Source organism: Strigops habroptila, chromosome 1 (assembly GCF_004027225.2).
Source record: "Strigops habroptila isolate Jane chromosome 1, bStrHab1.2.pri, whole genome shotgun sequence".
In the NCBI taxonomy this organism is placed as follows: Eukaryota; Metazoa; Chordata; class Aves; order Psittaciformes; family Psittacidae; genus Strigops; species Strigops habroptila.
In genome coordinates, this window is record NC_044277.2 from 86,666,594 (window position 1) to 86,685,653 (window position 19,060).

The 19,060-nt window shown below is 37.7% G+C and overlaps 1 protein-coding gene across 7 annotated transcripts in view; it reads right to left on the bottom strand.

Moving 5' to 3' along the window:
- The window catches only part of LYRM4 (LYR motif containing 4), a 95,716-nt gene that overhangs the window by 54,332 nt on the left and 22,324 nt on the right, over positions 1-19,060 (bottom strand). For 4 of the 7 annotated variants that reach the window (XR_003992253.1, XR_004389936.1, XM_030492068.2 and 1 more), the window contains exon 2: positions 16,671-16,791. Coding sequence is in view for 4 of the 7 variants with exons in the window: in XM_030492068.2 (XP_030347928.1) it covers positions 16,671-16,791 (121 nt within the window). In the remaining 3 variants the exon portion in view is untranslated. Of the gene's footprint in view, positions 1-120; positions 132-15,181; positions 15,474-15,544; positions 16,311-16,670; positions 16,792-19,060 lie in introns of those variants that run through there. The other 3 variants (XR_004389935.1, XM_030492080.1, XM_032920066.1) reach the window with 3 other exon arrangements.

Below are 19,060 nucleotides of genomic sequence, written 5' to 3' on the forward strand. Positions count from 1 at the left end.
CAGCTCCTAACATGCCATCACTACAAACAGAAACTCAACATTTTAGACAGCAGGTCTGATCAGAAAAAGGAGGAAACTGTCTAGAAGCTTAGTGTACAGCTATTGCAGTTTACACAGAGTTAATACTGAACCTGCACTGAGTCTCACAGTCACACAGAATTCTACAGAGAACCATGATCACAGCACTCTACATTTATTTGCTGTACTGATCTACTTCCAATACAAAATTTGTAGTAAGAAATGTACTAGTAGCACACTAAGCATTGATATGCATTCATACTAAACATCACATTAACAATGCTGTTCTGAAAGTCAAGTTGCAAAAGACAACATATGCGGTATTAATCTACAAGTACAGGACCCCAAATATGTATGCCTCACTGTGGTAAGCTGCAATTTGTAATTTTTTGATGAAACACATGACAGTGGGAATTCAGTGTTTCTCCCCACACACCTACGACAGAACTCCTTTAGCTGTACAGCTATTCCACAACCCTAAAAGCAGAAAGCCAAAGTGAACTAAGAACTGTGTTTAGGAATATCAACTTTGAAGAACTTAGAGGCTGAATCTAATATATAAAGGTTGGATGAGAATTAAGGAAAGGAAATACAAGGCTCCAATTATCCTGCAATAAGACAAGCTATGCTTTTATTCCCTTTGTTGAAGAGACTCAGGAAAGCATCACTAGAAAAAAATGTTAAAATGAGAAGCAAATGGCATTTAAAACTGCTTCACTTCCTACTTAGGGTAGACCTGAGAGCAAGGGGAGCAAGCATGTAGGAAGGAGAGTGCTTGAAGAAAGAAATAAAAGCACAGTAGCTGGCACTTCTCTGCAATAATATTATCAGCCTGCTGAGAGCAATTACAATAGCACAGACAGCACTTGCTTTATTGTGACCTTATTGAATTAAATCTGAGGAAAAAAACCTCTGAGATTCAGCAGGGAATTTATTAGAAAATTTTAATGCCAACTTAAATTTGATCCAAAGGCCTCAATATTAAAGGTCATATCCATTACTATATGGTGAGAAACCTTGGATCTCTCTGTTTCTATGTTCTACTCTTTCTCAGTTTTGTTTTCTTTTGTAAGAGTAGGTCAGACTCTCCTTCTCTCAGCTTCACAGGACTCTGTACTAGAGATACAAGACTGATATTTACATTTTAAAAAGCCTTAGCCAGCAAGTCAAATAAAGAACCCTAATCATACTTTAAAGGAAAAGTTGAAAACAAAAACCAAAATCAAGCAGCACTGATGAAACCAACATGCTAGAAAGCCAGATTTTGCCACCTTACGTGGATATACAAAACCCGATCTTCATTGAATTATCTGCCCCTACTTCCACGCTAAACATATTAAATGTATTTTTGGAGGACAATGCATGAAAATCATCTGAATTCACACAAGATTTTGCATTCTTCATGCTAATAGCCTGTATTTGGTTTGCATGGCAAGGTTTTGGTAGCAGAGGGCCTAGAGGGGTGGCTTCTCTGAGAAGCTGCCAGAAGCTTCCCCTGCATCCAGTAGAGCCAATGCAGACTGCTCCAAGATGGACCCATACCATTGGCCAACGCTGAGCCCATCAGCAATGGTGGTAGCACCTCTGGGATAAAGTATTTGAGAGGAGGGGAAAAAACAACAGCAATTGCAGCTGAAGAGAGGTGTGACAATATGAGAGAGAAACAGCTCTGCAGACACCAAGGTCAGTGAAGAAGGAGAGGAGGAGGTGCTCCAGGCACTGGAGCAGAGATTCTCCCGCAGCTGGTGGTGCTGACCATGGTGAGGCAGGCTGTGCCCCTGCAGCCCATGGAGGTCCACAGCAGAACAGATCCACCTGTAGCCCATGGAGGACCCCACACTGGAGTAGAAGGATGCCCAAAGGAGGCTGTGACCCCATGGGAAGCCCAGGCTGGAGCAGGCTCCTGGCAAGACTTGTGGCTCCATGGAGAGGGGAGCCCACGTTGGAGCAGGTTTGCTGCAGGTCCCACAGGGGACCCATGCTGGAGCAGTCTGTTCCTCAAGGACTGCACCCCATGGAAGGGACCCACACTGGAGCAGTTAATGAAGAACTGCAGCCCATGGCAAGGATTCATGTTGGAGAAGTTGGTGGGGGACTGCTCTCCCATGACCCCATGGTGGAGCAGAACAAGAGTGTGAGGAGTCCTCCTCTTGAGGAGGAAGCAGTGGCAGAAAAAACATGTTATGAACTGACTGCAAAACCCATTCCCCGTCCCCTCTGTGTCAGTGGCTGGGAGGAGATAGAGCAATCGGGAATAAAGTTAAGACTGGGAAGAAGGGAAGAGTGGAAGGAAGGCGTTTTTAAGATTTGGTTTTATTTCTCATTATCCTTCTCTGATTTGACTGGTAATACATTAATTTTCTCCAAGTCAAGTCTGTTTTGCCAGTGACAGTAATTGGTGAGTGATCTCTCCCTGTCCTTATCTCAACCCGTGAGTCTCCTGTTATATTCTCTCTCCACCATCCAGTTGAGGAGGGGGTGATAAGAGCGGTTTTGGTAGGCACCTGGTGTCCAGCCAGAGTCAACCCCCCCACTCCCAGCCAAACTAAATTTAGTGTTATGTACATCCTGGGTATCTGAGCAGGTTTGAATCAAAAAGGGCAAATACAATTTGAATGCCACTGAAAAGTCAGCACTTCCTAAAGACTTGTGTTCACACATTCATACGCTGACCCAAGCTTACCCTTCTAGGCACAGATGCAAACAACCTCTAGCTCAGAACCCATGCAGCAGTGTCTGGGCTCACATACCGTATCAGCTGCACCCCAGGATGCCTGCTTTTGAAGCTAAATATAACTTGTTCACACAAGCACCCCACTGCAAAGCCCTCCACACACAACATGAATGTACTTAATCTGCCATGCTAAAGAAAATGTCGATGGTTTTGTCTTCTGAATTGCTTTACCCTTCACAAAGAGATCGATTACACATCCTTGCTTTAATGCAATTTGATTTGGTAATCACTGTAATTTTGTTTGTTAGACAGCTGTGTCTTAACAGTCTCGTCTCATTTAAAAAAGTAGAAGGAGGCTTGATTTATTACTTTTAACATTTGCAAGAAGTCAACAAAATGGCTGCAAGACTGAAATATTTAATATTTTAATTTGTCTTTTCATATAAAAGCTAGGCTTGATGTCAGAGGACAGACATCTTGGTTTTGCACACTGACAACAAAACTTCTGAGGGTTTTTTTTTCAGACCTGGTTCTAAGTTACCAGCTGGGCTTAAACCACGACAGCAACACACTATTTCTTCAGTTAGTAAGAGGACAGGAATTACAGTAAAAATTTCAAACATGACACTGGGTAGGATGGCATTAGGCTTCATACTGGTGTTTAACTTCCCCATTTGCCAGCCATTTTTCTCTCATATAAGTTCAAAGAAGTGAAATAAAAACTATCACTCTATTAACAACAGTATCTTATTAGAAATACAGAGAAATACACAATTTTAAATTACTACGCTAGAGTACTACATAAGGATGGAGCCAGGATGGAGAACAGAAAAGGCAAGAGGAACAGGCATGCATGTGTAATCTTGAATTGCTCCAATGATGGGGAACTTTGCTACCTGCATCAAGATTTGGATGTTTAAATCAGCCCTTTTGTTTCCTCGGACTGAGACCCTGGTGAATTTTTTACTCACTCCTCGATAAAGGGGGTTTATCTTCAGGTATATAAATATTATTCTCCTACTGTTTCAACTGTTAAAGATGTTAGTCATATTAATTTTCCAGCTCTTCAAACCCCTCACCTGTTGTTCTTTCCCAAAATGAGCATTTGTTTTTTAGTCTTATTTTCAGCTTAAGCAAACGGTTTATTTTCTAACTCAGTGTAAAATACCATTTAATTCTACAGCATTTCAGATAACTAATTTAGCTAACAGTTCCTCCTACAAGCAATATGTAAAATTAGTCCCTACACAGTAAGATATTAGAATAATTAATTTTAACAACATCAGTTACTTTTATCTGAATTTTTGTATGTGGATGTATGTTTAATTGAAAAACTGCAGTCACCTTTAGGATCACAATTGAAAAGACAAGTAAAATTGCAAAACCCACAAATAGCAGCTTACCTACTTCTCTCTTTTTCTATCTTAGTGTTGACACTGGCTCTAACTTAACTAGAAAATAACAGCAGTAACTATTACATCTTTCTTCATTGCTTGTTAGGCAGAATTTTTAATTCTTATATTGTCCTTGGTATAGCTCATAAAACATTGTAAGGCTGACACAAGCAATGTGGTCAGCATCTTGCCAGCTTTCTGTCTAAGCAGGTGTTTTTCTCCAATCTACTGCTATTTGGATCTAAAGACGACAGGGAAGAGTGAGGTAGGTGATAAAGGGAAATCTACTGAGATAGACAGCGGTGTAAGACTTGGAATATCATGCTTTAATTCCTGCTGTATGCACACTTTGTGAACCTGAGCAAATAATTTAGTTCCCTATGCAAAGTCTTTAAATATATGCTTAAATTTAAAAAGATGTAGCCTCCTTCAGTTCTACCTCAATATCTTAAGGACAGACATATGGTGAAATGCACAGTTAAAATCAGGGTGCCTTGATCTCCCAGAACTCACTGTTACTTCTGTAAAGGAGCAGGAGTACTAGCAATTCTCTCTGCCCTCTGCGTTGCTTGTACAGCTGGGAGAAGGGAAACAGCCCTGGCCCCGACAAGTCCCTTAGGATGGCACAACGAATGTACGTGTACTGTCATACTCACAAAATTATTAGTAATAAAACTAGCACTTCGAAAAGACTTACTTCCTTTTTTTTGCCCATAAAGAATACCATACCTGTGGTAAAGGTATTTTACTGTCAGCGCGTTAGTTCTTCAATATTATTCTACAGCATGACTTTGCATACCAACTTTTTCTCCTCTTTCCCCATGAGCATACATACAAATCATTTAAAAGCAATTTACAACATATTAAACTGCTTAAGGAGACTCTTAAAAGTCTAATGTATGAAGTTAACCATTGGCATGATTTATTATTGAAGTTCCACTGTTATAACTTGACAATTAAGAAATATTGATAAATGTAAACACATTATTGATTTCAATTAAAAAGCACAAGATTGATTAACCTCCCAGAGGTATACCAGCACAAGCAGTTAGAGAGTAATCACCCCCAATAAGTATTCACTACTGACAAATGTGCATAGAAAATAGACTTCTGAGAGACAAAAAGTACTTTCAATTAAAATTAAGATAATTTGAACACACAGCCAAAGCATTGGATTAACAACAGAATTACAAACAAGATCTGCATTAACGTGAAAAGCTAAGTGATTAGGTCACATAAGTCTCACTAACCACACACTTGGATGAAATTATGGTTAAAAATTACAAAACAACTGCTCAGCAAGTGAATTATGCTCACAAGAGAAAGACTATGTACGTATTATTTAGCCACTACACTGCAATATTCATAACTGCCCTGGTGAGGGACAAGACCTTGTTTACAGGATGAAGATCAAATCTTTGCTTCAAAGTATGTATTTATGCACTTTCTACAGGTGACCAGATTACAAAGGTGATCTCAAAACTCTGCTTAGTAATGGTTCCCTTCCTGCAAAGCAAACAGCCTAGGAAGAACTTCCAGGCAGTCCATACCTCTGACATACCCCAGAGAGAATAACAACAGGAATCAGTCAATTTGTGTTTTAAATGTGACTGGAAGAGTTTGGGCTCCTTTTTTCTTCTTCTTTTTACTTGCTTTCAGAATTAATGTACTGGCATAATGCCTGTCACCAAGATGAAGGGCACTGCAGCTATAGCTTTTAATGGCTAAAAAAAAACCCAGGCTCACCTCAGAAAGTACAGAGCTAAAGACAGCAGCAATGCACCAGTACCAAGGAGACTGCGTAAACACTAATTAAACTTCTCTCTACACTCTTGTCTAGAAAACAGTTTTCTCTGCTTGAACTTCCAAGGGCTGGATCAGACATGCTGATAATGGAGTCTAGCAACTTTCTTCCCTAAAGCTAGGCCTTCATCCAAACTTCATGGATGGAACACATTTCCCTCAAATACAAGCAGCTTACTACAGAGACACTAGACAGAATCCAAATTACTGCAAAAAAAGATGAAATGAAAACATAACATGTCAATGATAAAGCTTCTTTCTTTGAATGAGCTTTATGTGAGGGCCACACATACGTTTATGTTTATTATCAAAGTAAAACTATATCACTGTGAATTTACCTGGCTACAAATTCAGTCAAATAGTGTTAGTGAGAGAGACCATGTTTTGTGCTATGCTGATCACAGAGGTATTCAATGGACCCCCAGAGTGAACTCCAGAAGATTACAATACATGCAGACAAGCAGAAATAGGATTGTGAAGAAGGATTTTTTTTTTTTTTTTTAAGTAACTGTTTTGGGATTTTTTTCCATATTTTCATTAAATGACAGTTAGCCTTGGGTTTATAAACAGGTTTCATTTGTCAAAATACAATTTTAAATTAACAGCTGGCACCTTTGCAACTGGATTTGCAAAATGAAAGAGTTTTACTGACTAAACCAGCAGAAGCAGCATCACGATAGTAAGACGGGGAAATAAAAAGTACTTGTGAAGCCAGATTTTTTGAGCAAATGCGGCAGATAGAGCTCTTTGCAGGCTGGCCTTATGCTAAGAATTCAGACAAAAAATAAATTTTTTAGACTTGACAGACTATCTGTGGAAGAAACAAAACCAGGCATCTGATTTAGAGTGTCAGGGAAGATTTTACATACTGTATTTTCAAAGTGCTGAGGGGAGAAGCACGACCATCTGAAAAACCGGAAAAGATTGCAAATAGCTTAAAGAGGAGCTAAAATGCTCCCTCTTCCCTTTGTTAGCTGTAAAGGAAAAAAATGTAACTGTAATATGCTGAGAGACTGGTGACTGAGCATGGAGGGGAGAAAATGCTATTAAAAAAAAAGTCATTGTACCACAGCTACAGGACTAGGAGACTTGTCAGACAGTGAGGGCATCAACACCAACATCGTCGTCCTGAATTACAGACTGCAGTTCAAGGGCAGCAGAACAGAGTCCTGGGGATTTGAGGCACCAGACAAATGTTCCAAAGCTCCTCCTGGAGGGAAGTGTGCCTGCTCAGTTGCGGTGCCATTGAACCTGACACTGTCTCCTTTCAACAAGCAGTATACAAAACCAGGAAGGAAAGTTTTCTCAGCAAGGAAAGCAAAATAAAACAGCAGATTATAAAAAGCAACCAAGAGACTGTGAGAGATCAAAACAAGAGATCACTGTTGTAACAACAGCACTGTTGTCTCTTACTTTTTTCAGAAGTCCTCAAAACACCAATCCCTTTCATTTCCTCAAGGTCTAGCTGTACTTAAAACTGGTCTATCCCATGATAACACCACTGAACAGCGATGCTCAGGAAAGATCTATTCTCTGACATGAACATAAGTCACAATACATATGAAAGGCTTTTACAAGGTTATAAATTTCATAACTAACACACGAAACTGCCATATTTCTCTTTTTCCTATTCAGTAAAAAAGATCCTCCAGAAACGTTCTGCTCCACAGCAGACACTGCACAGCAAGAAAGACAGAAAGTTACTCAAAGGTTAATGTTAGAAACTCAGTCTTCAAAACCTCCTTCAACTGGAACTGCTACAAACCAGATTGGCAGGCATCAACTCAAGATCATACAGTCAGATTAGAAATATGGCAGAAGTAATCTGAGCTGTGATCAAAACTACCAGCACTTATTTCTACTTCCCCTCCATTGGCTGTATTTTATATTTATACTAGGATACACATGCATCTGCTGTTACCTCATTTGGAAGAGGCCTCCTTGAAGTTTTGTTGCAATTGCCACCCCTGTGAACCATAATCATTTACACACTAGGCGGAAGCCCTTGAGACACTAAACACAGGAAAGCAGGAAGGGATGAGCGACAGATGAACACACCTCCCTGTAAACACGAGCTTTTCTTGCTTCTGGGGCTTTCTTCAGCACAGACTGGTTCAATCAGCGCTGCTAACTGTTTAAAAAAGCTACTGAGTGGCCTGGCTGATGAAACTTACTCTACTTCTCTATTCATGTGGAAGTTTACACCTAGCATCTACCTGATTGGGTAAGACGTACTGCCATGCCGAATTGCTCACTAGAAAGTAAGTTCTTCTCCGGTCCTTCAGACAGCCCTCCTCTATGCATAACATCAGATGCTCAGAGTTTTGGATAGATTATATAACTACTTATTATTTATAAGGCCCCAACCTCACTGGATTAGCCACTAAATACATGTAACAAAAGTAATGACAGCTCTTTATGACAGATAATTAAAGTATTTTAAAACCAGCTGCCAACACTCAACAGTCTTTGGTTTTTTTTTTTTAGGAAAGGTTACTGCATACATCAAATGCTGTGTTTTAAACTAAGGCTCTTGGATCAGAAAGACAAAGCCTCATTCTACCTCTGAATTGCCTTTGCTTGTAGCCTAAAGGTTACTTTCAATGCAGGGTCTGCTCTGGCATTTAATATTGCTGGCAGAACTGATACTTGTAATTTAGTCAGCAGGGCAAACAGCAGCAAATCACTTGTGAAAATACAATCTTGCTCTCCATGAGGAGAGTTAAATGAAAGCCTAAGGATTAACAGCACTCTGGAGACTCACACAGGTGCCACCTGGAGAGCCATGCCACCTGAACATTGGCAAAATGTCTGTTATACTTCCTGCACACTCAAAAGCCAGAAATAAAGCTGATATGACAGCTCTGGGCATTTGGCATCTGTTACTGTATTGCACATCTATCCTACATGCCAAAATCAAAAAGCTGTTTGAAAAGGCTCGCCAAAGTGGACCTCACTGCTAACATGTCCTGTGAATTCACCTGGATTTCTGTTCAAATTTACCAACTAACTTTTACTAGTTTTCAAAGTTAGTCCTATTACACTTCTTTCTTTGTTCCTCAACCCCTCCCCCCAAAAAACCCTTATGGACATAAAATGCATTTACACTCATACTGGAACAGAAAACCAGTACAGCTCTGAATTTAATGCATCCCCATTTCAATTTCAATTTCCCATTCTCTTGTTTACTAAAAGACAGTATAATACCTCTATCTATCCTATATTACTCTTCCACCTGCATCTGTGTCTCTTTCCAAGTAGAGCACTGAAACTTAACGTATGATAAGGATTTCTGTTGCTTCCTTACTCATATTCTTCCTTGTAGTCTATTGTTATAAAAGAAAAAATATACAGATTTATATTTCTTGAGTTATGCATTCAAATAGCACAGAAAGAAAGTGCAACTTGAACGTAACAAATAGGATTTAAATGACCTTGAGAAAAAAAATAATCTAAAAATATCACCCCAAAGAGCTTTGGAATTAAAAAATAAAATAAAATAAAAAATAAAATAATTAAAATCAATGCACAGAAAAATCCCCCCAGTGCCTTCTAAAAACCAAAGTTAGCTGATTTAAATTCAGTGCTTGGTTTTGCCACAAGCTTCCAGCATAATTTCGGTAAAATGCATATAAGGAACCAATCAAATGAGAACTCATGATCTGCTAAAGCAATTAAAAACTGACTACCAGTATTGCAACAGGCTAGGAGCAAGGTAAGTGCAGGAGGCTCACCATGCCAAACATTTGCTGAATTCTAGATGCCATTCCAAGTATTTAGAAGTGTATAGATGCTTGATTACCTTCAAAAACTGATACTGTGCAGTGACTTGATGAAACTTTTAACAGGATCTTTGTCCATCATTTGATTATGGCATTCACCTCCTGCTGTTCTTCTGTGAATGAGGTATTTAAAAACTCTTTCATGTGTCTATACCTGCTTTAACAAACTAAATGGTTCAAGAGGTAGGAATGGATCTCTCTGTGCATAATGTTGGCTCTACTCTTGTTGGAACGTGTAGATGCAACTGTAATAAACAAAAGTATGCAATACCAGAAAAAAAGCAGCAAACTTCCGAGGACAATCCTCTTATCTAAGAACTCTAAGTCTTTTTTTTTTTTTTTTTTTTTTGTAGAAAAAAGGGTATTTGCCATTCTGAAGCTGAAATAAAATAGATTCAAGGATCTTCTCAAGAAAAGCAGATTAATCTGTGATTTCAGAACTTCCTTGCAATGACAAACTTGTTAAGAGGAAAGCGTATTGGAGCTCCGACATAACTGGCTGCCAGCAGGAAAACATTACTTGCCAGTATCATATACATACCTGATGCATAGTCAGGGTGCTGCACCCTGCACTCAGAGTGCTCAAAGAGCTTTACCAGCTATTCTTTCCTCTTGACTTCAAAACTGCTGCTAATATACTCAAATACATTATATGCTACTTTGCAACTTTCTTACATATTCATAAAATTTGACAGAAATATGACTTGCAGCCTGAAACTAAAACTACTAATAAAAATTTTCATAATTAATCTTCTGCTAAGGTCATCCAGCCTACAGTGCTTTGCAGTATAAACATAGCTATGTTCAGATACACAGAATATTTCTTAAAGGTTGAGAAGTTCCTTGAGACAGCCAATTCCAGTGTCACTGGAATTGTGTAAATTGGTACCAGTCTTGTGAATATTCCACAATATGTTCTCAGTCCAGAAATACATACAACTTGGCATTTACTCATTTATCTGCTATTGCTGCAAATCAACCACAGGATTACTAGAACTGGAGTATGGAAAACAATGGAAGCATTTGTTGATAAAGCCACAAAAGATGAGCAACAAAATTCAAAGCAGGTGCCATAAACTAAGGTATTCTACCTTTTGGGATTTTTTTTAGAGTAACTATAACTGAAACTGCTTATCTTGCTAATATTTATTAAACATGCTTTAATATTCATACTATTTTGATTAACAGAAATATGCTCCCTTATGCTATGGCTATTTTATTACCAGTTCATAATAATATGACTGCTATGTTTGCATATTCATTCAGTATCCTTTCTACTTCCATTCATTATTACTTGAATCTATGATATTACTAAAGTGAGATACTGGTAATGAACACCTCAAGAAGGCACAGTACTTGGCTACACACAGCTGCATTGGCAACTTGGCTTGTCGTCTGCCCCCACCCCCCCCAAAAAAAACCCAGAACTGTTCAACTGCTCTTATTGTACAAAAATTTCAGAACAAGACTGTGCTAATGATTTTTACTAGAAATGGCAAATATGAAGAAACACAAGAATATGAGACTGAAATCTCACACTAAGTATGACACAGGCTTTTATCAAGGCATAGTCATGAAGCATCTCTTTAAAAGAAACAGAGCTAAAGTTACTATAATCAGCAAATATTTCAAGGATTAGAACGAACTTACAGCATGCTGCAAGCATGAAAAATGCTGCAAGTACTCAATATTTTTCATTACCAGTGGAACCTTGTTAAGAGTTCTCATACTTCAAAATCATGTTCCTTCGTTCTTCTACACATCTGAAGGGAACACTAAGAGAGGTCAAGTCTGAGGAAGAACAACTCAAAAGAAATACAAAAGTTCATCTGTTCCCTTAAAAAATGACAAGGACCAGTCAGCTGCAAAGGAAGCAGATCCACATGTCCTGACTACCTAACTGCTCACAGTGCATTTCTTGTCTCCCTGCTAAAGGTTTGTGCAAACCATGATTCTTAACCGTTTGGATGGGACGAACAAAGGCTGTGAAATATCTTAGCTATTTTACTGAAGAGTACTGTAGTTGTGTGATGTCAAAAACAGTACAATTGATACTAAAGCCGTCAGAGCTCCCAGGAAAAACAAAATAATCCTTCTTAGCTGGATGACAAGATGACTGTTACTTTCTAGCTACAATCTAAAACTGAGGAGAAAGTACTGTGGAGGAATACGTAAGAATGAGATGTCCTATAAATTAAAACAGGGATTTAATCAGAGTACACAGGTCTAATACAGCTTTTGAATTTCACTTTTACATTTTCAGTTCAAAACTTGAGAGACAGCATGCCACAAAGAAAACTAGCAAATATTTCAAATCACTCAGTATTCTCCTATCTTCGAAGTGGCTTCTATAAATCATGACTCTCAGCGACAGCAGTAACATTTCAGGGCAACTTCTCCTACTGCTAACATATTCCAGTAGCAATGAAAACTCACAAACGAAGTCATATTAGCATAGCTGGGGAATATCTGTTATGATAATCCTTGAAGGACCTCAAGACTTAGCCTCAAAACTTATAAAAACTTTCTATTTCAGATTTACTTGTGTCAGTGCATTTCTCACAATGCCTTTCTTTACAGGGAAGCCACCACAAATTGTGCTGCTTACACAGTAAACACACACGAAAAAGGTCTTCACAGTGTTGAGTAAAGAATCAAGAGTTGTTGCTTCCTTTAGCCAGACTATTTTTAAATCAAAACCAATAAGCAGAGGAGGACTAAGACAGAGATTAATGTTCCTCCATGATTTTCAGCTTTATAAAGCTACTTTTATACATTCAAGCAAATTGTACAGTGACTGACATGAACAAAATGACAGTAATCTGTCACTCTTTCACATTTCCCACTAGGCTGATTCACATAGTTATTTATGAACCTTACACTTCAATGGTCACTTTGATGACTAAACCATAAATTAGAATGTAAAGTGAATATAAATTTGATTTTGGAGTAACAACAAATTGTCAGCAAAGTGGGATATTATTTAATTTCTATCAACAAGCTATGAAAAAGTCAGCAATACCGGGATGCGCTACATCATAATAAACCCCAAACTTAGCAAAAAAAAAAAAAAAAAAGTATGCTAGAGCTCATGTCTGCTTCAGTGCTTCTGCATTTAAAAATAAAATCACTTCCTATTATGCTTGGTTAGTTTTAAATATAATGTCTTCATAATGTCAGATGACTTCATTACTTAGATCTTCAATTAAACAGAGAGCAAGAATTAATTTTTTTCCATAGAGCATGATTAAATTTGACAGCAAGTAAATATTAATATGAATTTAGATGCTAAGGCTTTTAATAGTCCTGATGAAAAGCTTATGTTTAAGACAGTGCTGATATTTTTCCAAGATTTATCTTTTGCTTTACAGCTGAAAGTGAGGTGACACTGAAACATAATAGAAATTCTGCAAAGAACAACAGTCCTCAATTTTTCAGAAAAACTTTAACTTTTTTTAGGAGGTGGGTGGGATGGGTGTAACTCAGAGAAAAAAAGAAAAAAGAAAAAAAATCCTTATTGCTCAAACATCAAGCCTTGAGGGACTCGTGTGTCAAAATTACCTTGGCAAACTAATTTTCTCTTATCGGATTATTTTCTGTTAAAATCTTTTGTTTCCTATTATGTCCCTATGAGTGTGACTATCTGTTACTCCTGCAAACATACAAGATAAACACATAGACCCTTCCAAAATTGAATGCAGCATGATTATACTTTGGTAAATTTCTGGAAGGGTGACATATAAGATATACTTCAATGTAAGTTTCACTGTTTCAGCAATGTTAAAAACGTGACGTTGTGTCAGACTCTTTAATATTCCTTACTTTTCAAGTATATTTTTCCTGAAATTCTTACATAGAATTATACCAAAACGTGATCCAATTTCAAACTACTTTAGCTTTGGCAGATTGGTTTTGCATGTGGGAGAAATCCCTTAAATAGCTCAGATTTGAAACAAACAAGCAAAACCTGGCAGTTTAGCAATAACTGAGGCCATTCTGCATTATTCTGGTATATCCCAGTGACGAAGATAACCCTCCAAGCAACAAACGCCTAACAGAAAGATAGGTACTTAATGCCATTTGCTTGACAACAGTTAGATTATAATATATTTAGCATATTTGTATTAAATGCTATTTCCTATGTTTGCAAAACTAAAACGTGTTGAGATTTTCATGTAAGCACATGTATATGTTTATGTATGATCAAAATGTTCACTAGCAATCAATGAACGCAAAAAGTCCTTAAGACCAACTACTCCTTTACAAAGGACAGTGAGCAGATATACCAGAGAGAGATTAGCGAAGCCTGCCTGCTCTTCCTACACTTTCCAAGGCAGCTGAAAGACCTGTCTGATGGCGAGGGACAATCTTTAAGCTAAAAAAACCCCCGAACATCACAAAATGTGCAAGACCAGACCCATAACCTAGAAGGAGAAGAGTCCACCCTGAGTCAAGAGCCCACACCCGTCTTAGAGAAATGGTATCTTTCTTCAGGGTCTAAAGTAACAGAGTAATCTGGGTGTTCACAGGGCTCAGACAGGAGAGAGGAGTTTTATTTTGGCTCAGATGAATCAGTAGAACCATGTTTTGTGAAAAGAAAAGTTGAAAAGCTTTATTTTTGCAAGACATACCCACCATCTGACTTAGAACTGCCTTTTATTATTTAGGCTTATAGATCCAGCAAGAACCATTCATCAAGTCAGGGTACCCCAAACATTAAGGTACTACAAATCAGCATCCTCATTTCAGCATCGCAGATACATATCTATAAAGCAGTACAATATTTCTCACCTATTTCGAGTGCTTTGACACCTTGAAATTGAACTCTTCTCAGAAAAAGGAAGCACTTGCTTTTATAAAAAAGTTGTACCGAGTAGCACATAGTTAACGATATTTTAAAACAAAAATAAATTTAGTACACCTCAGTCATCCATTTCATTTCATGGCAAAATGGTTACTGTGGTAGCTTCACTAATGTTTTCCTCATTTATCAAACACACAGTGTTTACATTCTTGCTTACAACCATCATGGAGCATTTTCTGACATGCTGACAAAATTGTTTCTTCTTTGATACAGATTTCTTGAAGTAGAAAAATTTGACCCCGTGCATTCTTATCTTTTGCCACTGCTGTGATGGATACACTCCTCCTGTTGGAACTAACTGAACTTTGGTCCAGGCAGATACTCAGTACACCTGAGCTAAGTTAATCCTATTTGGTGAGGTTTTACATGAGAGCTCAGCACCAAAACCCCAAAACCCCAATTTGGCTGGAGACTGGGCTGATCAGCGGCAAAACTGCGTTAACACAGCAGATCTGACTATAAATCAACCACTTTATGCCGTAAATATCGCAGGGTCTGTTGAGCTCTCCCTCAGTTGGAGCATTTGGCTGTGCAGCAGTGCTCTCCCCTTGAGAAGGGTCATCTCTCAAGGTCACCCCTCAAGGCTGAGAGATCCCTTAAGAGATCTGACACCAGACATCAATGGGTTGCTAGGTTACAATTTTTTGCATGCACATAACATTTAAGATATGTATAGTAAGCTTAAGTGATAATCTTTGTATCCCATACTAATGTTATGTATAGTAATAGTATAGACCCCCATTCCATCTATACTGATTAAATATTTTACATACCTAAATTTACTGATTAGAACTCAATAAACTAAGTACTAGCTCAGATGTGTCTGAGTGACCTCTGACTCTTCTCCTATGACACTCCCTTCTTCATTGTCTTCTCCAGTCTCCGCCTTTCATACTTATCTGGAGAATACTGGATATCAAGGCTCTCCAAGACAAAACCTCAAAAGGAAGAGCAGAAAATGCTACTCATCACATACAGATATGAGAAAAACACCCCAAAATTGAAAAAAATTGCATGGAATCAATCCAATCTGAGCTGCTTGAGAAACACTTTTAAAATTAAAAAATAGCAGTGTTTGGGTTAAAAAAAGATAGCAAAGCTGTGGTAGCACAAAACAACATCTGCTTCTGGGAGAAGAAATTTCAAAGAAATAATTTAACTCACAACAAAATATTCACATTTAATTGTCAAATTAAAGGGCCCAGCTTCCTCCTGAAATAAGAATCCAGCTAACTGACCCATGTTAGAAGATTCATGTTAAAACAGACCATGGATGATTAGGTGCACATATTCATTCAATACTTAATAAAAGTACTACTGAGCTCAGTGTGATACTATCGGTGTCAGTAAGCATGGATTTTTCAAGGAGGGACAGCTTAAGCATTGCATGTACCCTTAGCGAGTTCAGGCATAGAAACTTGCTTTCTTCAAATTTCCAATGGTCACTGTAGATAGACAGTGGGTATATATTAGAAGTAATAAAGTATCTAAAGTTCGATGAAGTATAATTCATGTCTAAATAATATAGTATCCAGTGAAAAGAACAGAGATACTATAAATGCTACTCAGACAAGGTCAAGTGAAAAATATTGCCAGTGACACAACTTTTTCCAAAGAAAAATCTATCTCCCTGCTTGGACACATTTAGCCAGAATTTACTTAATTCACTTTATGATTTTCTTGTTCTGCTACTGTTCTAACACTGTTGCTGGAGGTGGGGAAAAACAAACACAGAAGGCAAGACTATTCAGTGAGTGTCACAGTGACTTCTAAACCTGTGATGGAAGAAGGAAAGCGTGAGGAAAAGAATCTAACACACATAAGCTAGAGGAAACAGATTCAAAAGAAGAGAAGCAGAGTGAAGAGACAGTAAAACAAACAGCAGAAAAGGTAACAGAGAAGTATATAAACTTTTGACAGCAAGGCTTGTTCCGGTTAATGGAACAAACATCCCTAAATACCCTATTGCAACCATCATAGATAAAGAGATGTTTCCCACCTTCTCAAGCTCAGACATACAAAAACTACTGTTCACCTAGAGATGTTTTGAGCAAGGATCTATTTCATTCCATCTGTAGTGGTGTAAGACAATTAACTGAGTGTACAAGTTTTAATTAAAATGAAATAAAACATACCTGCCGACGAATAACCTCTAGGTTTGCTTTGGCTTTATTCACTAGTTCTTCTATTTTTTCAGAATCCTTTACATTCTTGTTTTCCCTGAAGGCATCTCTTATCCTTCTGATGGCATACATTCTAAACACAAGCAACAAGATGACATGAATTCATAAATCTGCCACAGTTCATGATGTTTCAACATTCTTTAAGACATGCTGATTTTTGAAATCAATATACATACACACACTCATAAATTTTTCCCAGTTTTATACATAACTCTTTTTATTCAGGGTCTTGTATTGACTGAATTGAAACAGTGACCAGATTCTTTAATTACAAAAAAAGTGGTTTTACTGGAAGTTACTGTAGAAAAAATTCATGTTTCACATATCAGTCTAGTCCTTACTGCTTGTTATCGCTATAAACACACTGTTGGATGTTCAGCATGGATACTGCAAAGCTTAAGAACATAACAAAAAGCCTAAGAACCAAAAATCATCCCCTAAATCATTTTGGAACAGTGCAACTATTCTTATTCTGCATACTCTAAAAGTCATTGAGCTAACTACTAAATGCATTATATATTACTACTAGTTCTGACCTTGTAATCTAGCAGCCAACAAAGGTAGACGGATGGAATAACCATAACAAAAAGGGCTCCTTCCCTGTCTCACCTCTTTCCTCCCCTGACAAAGCATATTTCACCCCTCAGACAAACACTTCCTTGACCATTTCCCCTCTAAGAAGTGATAATAGGACACAATCTCTCCAAGTAGGAAGATGTTATGATCCCTTCAGAAACGAAGGTCCAAAGCTGTAGCTACCTCTGAATGTCTCCCTGCTCTTTTCAACCCAGCAAAGAACCTTTATGTAGTCTGTAGTGTATTGCTCAATAAAAAATAAGGCCAATTTAAATACTAAAATAAAATTATCAGACTGATCAGTAGACATTTTCATTACATGCTGGCATGGGAGGAGCAGGAGAAACAACAGTAACCTGATCCTGCTCAGCTACCTTGACAATGTCCCACTTCTCTGCCACATCAGAACAGTATCATTTTTACTATAGAAACAAAAACCGTATGTGTGGTGCTGGAATGAAAAAAAAAATGCTGCTGTGAATACCACAAATAGTGTAATATTTCAACAAACATTTTCAATCTTGTATAAATGTGAAACATGAGATACAAAATTGGCTGAAACATGATCATAAAATACTCCAAAGATGATGTTGAAAAATAAAAATATTGGGGGAGGAGTCTGAGAAGGGGAGAGGAAGCATAACAAAGATGAATAGTCAGCAGAACTCCATACCATTAGATGGTGCTATCCAGCTCCTAATGCAGCCCACACCAGCCAAGCAGCATATTTTACCTTTGAGTTCATAAATAATACATTTCAATCACAGGAACCAGGACGGTTATGGAGTGCCACCCTGCTGCCGCACACTGGCAGATGGTGCGTGCTTTTAATTAGGGCCTGTTCACCTATAATGTGACACTGGGGTCCATGAGTGAGTGAGTGTGTGTTTGTATGTGTGAAGTTAATAGAATGTATTAAATATGGAAGCTCATTCTCATCTGCAGCTGCTGTCCTAGCCAGATTTGAAGGGGAAGCTGCTTATTTCTTCTACAAAAGAAACAACCCCAAATCATTAAGATGTAGTGTAATTTTGCTGCTTGATAATGGATTTCACATCACCTATATACATAGGGTTAAACTGTGCAGAAACATACAGTATTTTCTGCAAGAAAGGGTTTGCAAAAGATACAAAGACCATATATATATATATATACTTTAGCTCAAAATTAAAAACAAGTAGCAAGTATCCATTACTGCATACAAGTCATTCAAAATGCAATACAAATGAGTAAATGCTAACTACATTAAAAAGATAGGACTAAACCAAATTCTTGTTCAGTGTAACACCTACAGACTGTTTTCTGTTTTGTACATATGGTGCATTAATTGTCCTATTTTCTCTCCCTTCCTCTCATTACACCCAACAGTTGTTGAGAAAAAAAGATATGTACTTAGAAAACATCATCAGATCATTTTTTTATTTGTCATCAGAATTTATAATTTCTTTAAAACTTTATGAACATTAATACACAAATGAAGTTATTTTACACAGGCTTTAACACAATCTTAATTCTATGGCTAAATCAATACATCTCCATGCTTCGAAGACTAGCTCTATATCCTGGTACTACTCTTTCCTAAAGTTAAATTGAGATTAAATACATCACTTAAAACAAGGATAAACTGAACTCAAAGCTCAAACCCAAAACTATAATCACTGTAAAACATCCTTTTTTCCCTGTTGAGAGGTGCCAGGGGAACAATTCATCAACACTCAAAATTCTTTGGAAATTATGTAAAAAGTGTTAAGTCAAGATATAAACAA